The sequence below is a fragment of the Leishmania braziliensis genome, chromosome 11 (assembly GCF_000002845.2).
Source record: "Leishmania braziliensis MHOM/BR/75/M2904 complete genome, chromosome 11".
In the NCBI taxonomy this organism is placed as follows: Eukaryota; Euglenozoa; class Kinetoplastea; order Trypanosomatida; family Trypanosomatidae; genus Leishmania; species Leishmania braziliensis.
This window is the reverse complement of record NC_009303.2, coordinates 274,924-283,440: the sequence shown is the minus strand read 5'-3', so window position 1 is coordinate 283,440 and position 8,517 is coordinate 274,924. Positions and strand designations below refer to the sequence as shown.

General features: G+C 61.2%; 2 protein-coding genes across 2 annotated transcripts; both read right to left on the bottom strand.

Annotated features, from left to right (window-relative positions):
• Window position 1: 1 nt before the first annotated feature.
• LBRM_11_0620 (tubulin-tyrsoine ligase-like protein) lies at window positions 2-2,227 on the bottom strand (the record flags this gene model as incomplete). The annotated part of the gene is made up of 1 exon (XM_001562945.1): window positions 2-2,227. A coding segment is annotated over one exon (2,226 nt), but the record flags the coding sequence as incomplete, so codon positions are not given.
• A 3,372-nt stretch (window positions 2,228-5,599) lies between these two features.
• LBRM_11_0610 (conserved hypothetical protein) lies at window positions 5,600-7,297 on the bottom strand (the record flags this gene model as incomplete). The annotated part of the gene is made up of 1 exon (XM_001562944.2): window positions 5,600-7,297. The coding sequence occupies one exon, from the start codon at window positions 7,295-7,297 to the stop codon at window positions 5,600-5,602; it is 1,698 nt and encodes a 565-aa protein (XP_001562994.2).
• Window positions 7,298-8,517: the final 1,220 nt, after the last annotated feature.

The following is an 8,517-nucleotide window of genomic DNA, read 5'->3' as shown; positions in this document are numbered from 1 at the left end:
TGACGCTGATTCGACGCTGACGAACGGCCATCATGTACCGCGTGAACTGCATCCGCTCGCTTCGCATTGACCACGTGCGTGGGTAGTAGGCGAAGTGCGAGGGCAGCTTGCGGCGCAGCTTCCCCAGTGTCGTCCCCAGGTGCCCCTTACGGCAAAGCAGATGCATCGACGGAAAGTGGTTCGTGCGCTGCCAGTTTCTCAGGCGCACGAGCCGCATGAGGGACAGCACCGTATCGCTCCAACAGAGGTTGAATTTGTACTCGTTTAGCTCTTCCTCCGTTGTCTCCATCTCGAAGCCCATCTCCTCAGCAATCTTGCGAATGAGAGGGTACTTGGTGAGGAAAACGTTCAGAGATTTGCGCGGGTGGCGGATGCGGCGGATGAGTGCGGTGGACTGGCGTGTCAAGTGAGGAGTCAGCTTGTATGCAATCGACGGGCGCGCTAGGTCGGTCATGTGGACTATGCGCAGGTTGGTAGAGGGGCGAGAGATGACGATGCGCTTGCTATCGCGTTGCATCTCGGCAGTCATGATCACTCCCTTGTGCTGCCCAGCAGAGGTGACTGGCGACTTTGCATTTGCCGACGTTGGTGTTGTTGCCGCCGCTGGTGTTGTTGCCGCCATTGGCGTTGTTGCTGCCGTTGGTGTTGTTGCTGCCGTTGGTGTTGTTGCCGCCGTTGGTGTTGTTGCCGCCGCTGGTGTTGTTGCCGCCATTGGCGTTGTTGCTGCCGTTGGTGTTGTTGCTGCCGTTGGTGTTGTTGCCGCCGCTGGTGTTGTTGCCGCCGCTGGTGTTGTTGCCGCCATTGGCGTTGTTGCTGCCGTTGGTGTTGTTGCTGCCGTTGGTGTTGTTGCCGCCGCTGGTGTTGTTACCGCCGCTGGTGTTGTTGCCGCCGCTGGTGTTGTTGCCGCCATTGGCGTTGTTGCTGCCGTTGGTGTTGTTGCTGCCGTTGGTGTTGTTGCCGCCGCTGGTGTTGTTGCCGCCGCTGGTGTTGTTGCCGCCGCTGGTGTTGTTGCCGCCATTGGCGTTGTTGCTGCCGTTGGTGTTGTTGCTGCCGTTGGTGTTGTTGCCGCCGCTGGTGTTGTTACCGCCGCTGGTGTTGTTGCCGCCGCTGGTGTTGTTGCTGCCGTTTCCAAAGCCGGGTCCGACACCGTAGGGGAGGCAGCTTCCACCTCTTGGAGTAAAACACCTTCGTCTCCACCGACTACCACCTTGGACTGCGCGGTGGAGGCGGCGTCAGGGTTTTGCGACTGTGGGCTGCCCCCGGTGGTGGGTGAATGAGGGAAGGAGGATGCTAATTGCTCGTGGTTCACGAGCGTCGCGGGCCCGGGTGCGGAGAGAGGTGCTGACTCCAGTGCGAGGCTCTCGGTCGCCGCGGATAGCGCCTCAGTACCAACCACGTAGTGGGCTTGATGAGGTTGTTTGGAGGCGCCTTCCACTGCAGTCGAGGGTCGCTGAGGGGTGTGGTGGGAGTCGAAGTGCTGTGGGATCGAGAGAGTATACCACGTCGGGTGTCCGGCCACGGTGACGGCAGCCTTGACCACAGACGGGATGGTTGGTGACACCACCTTTCGCTGCTGCTGCTGCGGAGGTGGCGACGTCCGTCGCCCACCCGACCGCTGAGTCGCGTTCGTGGTCGCTTCTGCAGTACCATTCGCAGACGTCGAGGGGTCCACAAAGCGGGTGTGGCGATGGCCCGAAGAGTGGCCGTTCTTCACTGCTCTTCTCCTGCCCGTTAGACTGCCTGGGGCCCCCACGAGCACTCGGCGTGATAAGACTGTTCTCTCCGCCGACACAACTCGGTCAGCGGGAGGGGGTGCAGAGAAGTCCTTATTAGCGGCGTGCAGCTCGGCAGTCATGCGTTGTGGGGCCTGGGACGGCCGTCCCTGCAGTTTCGACGGCGCAGCGGCTTTCGATGTAGCAGCGGAGCCGTTGCCGACTTTCTTTCCGCTTATCGATGCCGAGGCTGCGTCTGTAGACAACGTCCCGTTGGTGCAGCCGTTTGTCGTTGCGGCTGCGACTTCGGGTGTGTTGGGGTCGAATGGGCGAGAGGTGCCAAGCTCGACTTGACACGGGGTGTGAATCTGAATCGCAGCTGCTGTGGGTGGGGTTGTTGGAGCCGATGCCGTAGCAGCCGCGTCTTGCGTCGCCGTCACTGTTGCGGACACGAGTTGGGGGTCCAATGCCGCAGGTGTACTCGCTGGAGCCACGGGCTCTGCGACAGATGCCATCTGGCTGGCAGAGGCGAGGAGAAGGGGGAGAAGGACGTCGAAAAATGAGGAAGTCTGATCGGTGCGCAGGACGTCGAAAAGGAGAAGAAATCGTAATGAGAGCGAGAGAGCACGGCGAGAGAAGTGAGGGGGGGGGGGGGGGTAATACAGTGAGGACAGTGACAACGACAAGGCGGACACCTACGTGTGCACTTCTTGTTAAATTAAATCTCCTTTCGAGAACTGAAAAAAAAAAAGCACCCACACCCACACACGTACCGACCAGCCAGCGAGGGCGAGGTGAGGGAAAGACAAAGGCACCAGGGAAACGGTTCTCGTTATTGATCGTACGTGAAGGGGATGGGCGGCGGGCTTGTTTCGACTCCCCGCTTGCCTTCACCGATCTTTTCACAGGCAAAAGAGAGGAAGCGAAGAGAACAAACAACGAACAAATTCGGAGTGAAGAAGAGCACAATTGTGTGTGTGTGTGTGTGTGTGTGCGAGTGAGAGTGCAAGGTGTACTTTATGCACTCCTCCCCACCTTTAGTGTCTTGTTGGCCGTTAAAGACGATTCAAACGGGGCTATATAGCAAATCAGCGGAGAGAGAGAGAGAGAGACGACAAGGAAAGAGAGAGTGTGTGTGGTGATAGTGCACGGCACTTGCTTTCACCGGCGCGTACGCCTGCCCACGAGAGGCAACAGCAAACATACAGCCACAACCCAAACAAATAGAGGCTCGCTGCGATCGACGTACGTGGAGACCTTCACGTGGAGCAGAGTGCCACGCGCTTCTTCAGGGCGCGCACGACGGTGGCTCGGCTGCTTTCCCTTTTCCCGGCAGATGTGGAATGGGGTGGCCTGGGGCGTTGGGGGTGAGAAGCAGAAGGAGCGGAGGAGAGCGATTGGGGTGGTCTTTGTGGTGCGGCTCCTTCTGCTGCTCTCTTTGTCGCTGAGTGAGGGGTCTCAGGTCTAATGCAGCTTTCCCAAGGGATCACCTAGAGAAGAGCTTTATAACGAGCAGATGAGGGGCTAGGGGAGAACGACAGCTGCAGGCCCCAAGCAGCAGATAGGGTAAGGAGGCAAATTAGGAAAGAAAGGGAGGGAGGGGGAGCGAATGCCGAGAGCGGGATGACGCGTGCGAGAGAGCAGCAGCAGTAGCAGCAGAACAAGAGCGTTGATGAGAGCGAGCAGCAGCAACCACAGCAACCACCAAAGAGACACCACCACAGGCAGACGCGAGTGTGTGTGTGTGTGGAGAAAGTGCACAAGGGGAGAGCCAAAGAAGAGAGGGGAGAGAAAGACAAGGAAAGCAGAGGGGGTGTTGTATTGGCTTCTGTAGGGTGGGGTCTCCGTGTGTGCGCAAGACTGCGGTGGGATGGACAATACTGTATGATCTGCCAGACTGCACGCTACGGAGAGGAGAGGGAGGGAAAGGGATGCGGTTGTCGATGGCACGCTGCACCGCTAGTTCGTGCGAGAGACTCCAGAGCTTTCCCCTTTTGATCGTCTGCGGGTCCTCTTTCCTTCTGCTCTCCCCCCCCACACACAGGTAGGGAAGGAGACAGGGGGTGAGAGAGTCTGGCCGAGGGAGCGGGGGTTGGGGAGCTGATGGTAGACACGTGTGCGTGTTCTTGCAAAGGACGGTACGACGGAGAAGGAGGGTTCTAGTAGAGAGAGGGAGACGGGGGGGGGAGGGGGCTGGGGTACGCGGCGCTGTTGCTTGCACGTGTCTTTGTGGGCCGAATGGGGAAAGTAGACACCCACACGCCCAGAGAGCAAAATGAATTGCGCACAATTGAGTCGCAGATGAGAGCTGCCGAGACGACGACGATGACGCAGAAGCTCTGACGTTGCAGGGGAAAAATAAGGAGTGAGAGGGGAGGGGGGGAGAGAGAGAGAGACGAGTGGTCAAGCACGAAGCGCCTTCGACAAAGTAAACCAGAGACTTAAGAGAGGAAAGAGGCACCGCCAATATGGCACGCGAGCGCCGGCAATCGCGAAAGGTACAAGCGATACCCCCCTTGCAAGACGGCAACAAGACAAGGCGAAGGGAAGAGGCAAAAGTGAAGGCAACGCCCGAGCCGGATCGTTCTCTTCCGCCCCTTCTTCCCTTTTATCAGTGCCCTCCCCTCCTCCTCTCAACAACGGTGACACCGCGACGACATCAGCCAGCCAACGCGCCGTGAAAGGGAAAGAGAAAGGAGAAGATGAAGAAATAGGAAAATAGTGAGGAAGGAAAAGAATACCACACTTGGCTCTCCGGTATGACTCTGTTGTAGCAGCACCGTTAGGAGGGAGAAGAGAGTGCGCGCGCAGGCATGTGTGTGTGTGTGTGTTCGCAATGTGTGCGCACAGGCAGAGAGCCGTGTCGTTGGTTTTTATGTCGTTGATGGGCAGAAGAGAAGGAAAGAGCAACAGAGAGTGAGGGTGGGTGGTGGTGGAATGGAGGAAAGGGCCGTGCAGGGGGGGGGCAACACGTGCTTCTGAGAAGAAAGGCGTGACGCCGCGTGGAACAACCTTCACGCACGAGGGATGCACATGTGGTCATACGCGGATCAAGGATGCGCAAGGCTATGCTACCTTGTGAGGTGGGAGGGGGATAGGTTTGCACCTCAGAACTGCCTAGGACACTCTCCCCATTTCTAGGCAGCTCTGAGGCGCAAATCTCGAGCGGACTAGGGGTGCATACACAGGCACTCACGTGTGTGGCTCATCCCCACCTCACAGCAAGGCTGGTAAGGGGGGGGGAGTGAGGAGACGAGGAGGGCGCACTTCCTCTTTCTCTGTTTCTCGTTATATGAATAACAGCTCTGTATGCCACGTTGCGCACAGAGTCCCCTAATGTACATGAGGTGGCTACATGATGCTCTTTTTCTACTGCCACACCACCCAAAAACCCGTATGACGGTGACACGCCTCAGTCCGCGGTGTCCCAGCGCCCCGGTGCCCCCACCCTGCGTGCTGGGAAGCCAAAGCAGCTCCCCACACCCCCATCCCTGCCGCCGCCGAGCCACCCCTGGCGGAGGCAGGGCCAGGTACCTACGACGCAGCGAGGCCGGATCGCCGCATCGCCGCAGCCCGCGATGGTGAGCGCGCGTGTGGCACCCGCGAGCTGGGCAGTGCGTCGGCGTGACTCGGGCGTCCCCCACCCGGTCCCCGCTGCCCGCTGGCGTGGGGGCCTGCGCAGCACCGCGGCTGCCTGCGGGGCGGGTGGCGCGTAGAGCTTGAGGCGGTGACCCGGTCGAGTTTGGCTGGCGCTGTGGGGCAGAGAATAGGCAAGTTGGGGCAGACAGGCGCCACCAGCACCGCCAGGCGCGCCAGGCACACGCAGCAACGAATACAAAGAAAAAAGCCACACGCCAGCGGGCACCCGCACCGCACCCCCCATTGCGTCAGAGCGGGAGCACGACGCAGTGGGGGTTGCTGGTGGCGAGGAGCGCAAGCTGCAGGGACTCGGGCACAAGGGATGTCGGCATGACCAGCATGTGCGGCTTCAGTGCACAGACCTGCTTTACAATCTGCGGGAGTGCCACTTCCGGCGCAGCATCGAGGCTGAGGTGTGGGGTCTTCTTCGAGGCCTTGAGCGCACAGACCGTAACCGGAGAGGTGGCCGCCTGTGGTGCAGGTGCCGTTGCACCGCTGCCCCCAGCACCGGCCGCCGCAGCAGCATGTTCCGGCTGCTGCGTCTCTATCGCATCTGCTTCGCTGACGCTGGCAGGGTTGATGCTGCTCGTCGGAAACAACGATGACGCAGCCACGTTGGTAGGAGAGCCCGGGTTGCACCTAATAACGGGGAGCGCCTCCAGATACCGCCTGTACGATTCAAGAGGGCTGACCCACGTCAAGCCGCCCCGCCCGCCGACAGCGTCGAGGCCAGAAGCGGCCTCGCCACCGTTCTCGCCGCGATCTGGCTCAGCCGTGCCGTCCCCACCCTGCGAGCTCGACGTGGCGACCACGGCAAACGTGATCTGGCCCACCTGCGGCGCAGGGTGGGGGCACACCCAGCGAGTCTGCACGTACTGCGCCGCCGCCGCCACCGCCTCCTGGACGTGCTTTGGGACCTGTGGGGGCGGCGCGGGCGGCGTCGCGATCAAAGCGGTCGTTTGCGGGGCCGCCGCCTCGTCGCCAGGGCTCGTCTGGGTCACCGCGGCCGACCCCCACGGCGCGTCAGCCGGCACAGACACCACAATCGTAAAGCGAAGCGGCGTGGCGGCGGCCAACCCGGGGCGCAGCCTCACACCGCCTTCCTTCACGTAGTGCAAAGCGTAGGCGCCGCGCAGCTCAAGAAGGACCCGCCGCGCCACCGCCCCGACCACGCAGACCTTCCCATCCTGCCGCTGGCCGACCCCAAGGAGGATGGCAGTGGCGTGGTGGTGTGCCGCGCGCGCGGCGGCGTACTTTACCACCGCCACCGCCCTCATCTCGTTTTCCGGCGTGCAAATAGCGGCGTGTTGCCCCTCTGGCGCCGTGCCGCTGCCAGCGCCGCTGCTCACCCCACCGGGCACCACCGTCGCCAAGTCGGTTTGTCTTTGCCACGGTCGCTGGTCGGAGCGATGGCCGGCCGCACCAGCACCGGAGCCGCCAGACCAACACGACGATCGCTTCTGTGCGTGCTCAGCCTTGCCGCGCGCCGCCTGCAAAGCCGCGGCGCCGCCTGTTTGGACACCGGCAGCTTCGGGTGATACGCTGCCGTCGGCGCCGCCACCGACGCAGACGGCCGAGGCACACGCAGTCTCCATTCTGTAGTGCAGTTTGTTTTTCAAGTACTTGTTTGCGTGGATGTACCGCAGCGTCGTGGTGAGCACATCGCCGCAAGCCATGACGCCACCGCCGTGCCCGCCAGCCCCAGCGGAGGCGGAAGGAGCTGCCGCGCCGCTGCAAGTCGATCGGCGAGACGCACGCGTATCCATGGAACTGCTGTCGGCGTTGGCGGTGCCCCTCCGCGTCGCCGAGGTATCCCAGACATGGGCAAGTATGAGCGAGGCTTCTCCGGGAGATATCGGCGACGAGGGGTTCGCGTTACCGGCGCACGCCAGCTCGATCGCCCGCAGAGATCCCTCGGAGCCGTCACACAGCACGAGCATCGTCATGGCAACGGTGCGCGAAAGCGAAAGGGAGGAGAACCGCTGCAGAGGAAGAAGCCAACGGCGCACGCCACCACACAGTTGCCCCGCGCAGGGATGCTAGAGCAGGCGGGGTGGATGATGATGTGGTGTTGTGGTGTAGGTTGGTGTCCGCCAAGTCGCCCTTACTATCGCAGGATGGGCGGATCTACTTCCTACCTTTTCTGCCGCTGCTCTCGTAAGGCGGGCCCCTGTTTGCATTCGCATTTATTTTTGAGAGGCGGCGGTTCACAGACGCCGTTGCAGGCATGCGTGGGCGCGCGTGTTGGCAGACGCGGGGCGGAAGACGTGTTTCGAGGAGTGCGCGCGAGAGGGGAGGGGAGGAGAGATGCGGCGCCAAACAGAAACGACGATGGCCGAGGAGCAGCGGGGATTTGTGAGACGCATAAAAACAACGCCGTTCGGCACCGATGGCGCACACGGCTGAAGGGGGCCTAGCCCCGGGCACCGGCAGGGGTGGAAAAAAACGCACAGGGGGGGGGGGGGGGAAGAGAGGATGCGCGGGGAGGCCCTCCCACGCCGCCACCGCTTTGCCTTAGCGGGTGCCAAAAGGACCCTTCATTTTATCAGTCCCCCCTCCCCGCAACTCGCGGCGGGGCGAAGCTCGGCGCGTGGCGTCACTGGCCCCCCGCGGAGCCAAAAAAAAACAACAAGGGGGGGCGACGCAACGCGCCGCACAAAAGCGAACCAGAGGTTTGGGTTCATCGAACGAAGTGCGCGAAAAGGTTGTTATTTTTAGGGGCTTTGCGGGCAATCGGTATTTTTAAATGCTTCTTGTTTTTGTTTAAAATTTTATATTACAATGCTGCGCTCTGGCCTTGTTTCTTAATCTGGCGGTTTGTTCTCTGTGCGCGCAGGCCTGGTGGGCTAAAGAGTACGGCGCCATGCCGCCGTTGATCCGCTCCTTCCGCCTCGTGTCCACGGCACAGTGCAAGAAGGCGCGGAGTTACAACACCACGGGTGCTAAATGCCTAACGCGGGGGGGCCGCTGCCCTTGGAAAAGCGCACGGGTAGAAAAGGATTGTTCTTCGGGCCTTTTGAAGCAATTGTTTTTCGGCAGGTTTCCGCTCCCGGACGTCGGAGGCTGGGCTCTAGGTCTCCCGCCATTGCTGGGCCTGAATGGTTTGGGGGCCTGTGGGCGTTCCCCTTTGCGAATGAAACCGTTTTTCAAGATTTTTGGTGGCGTC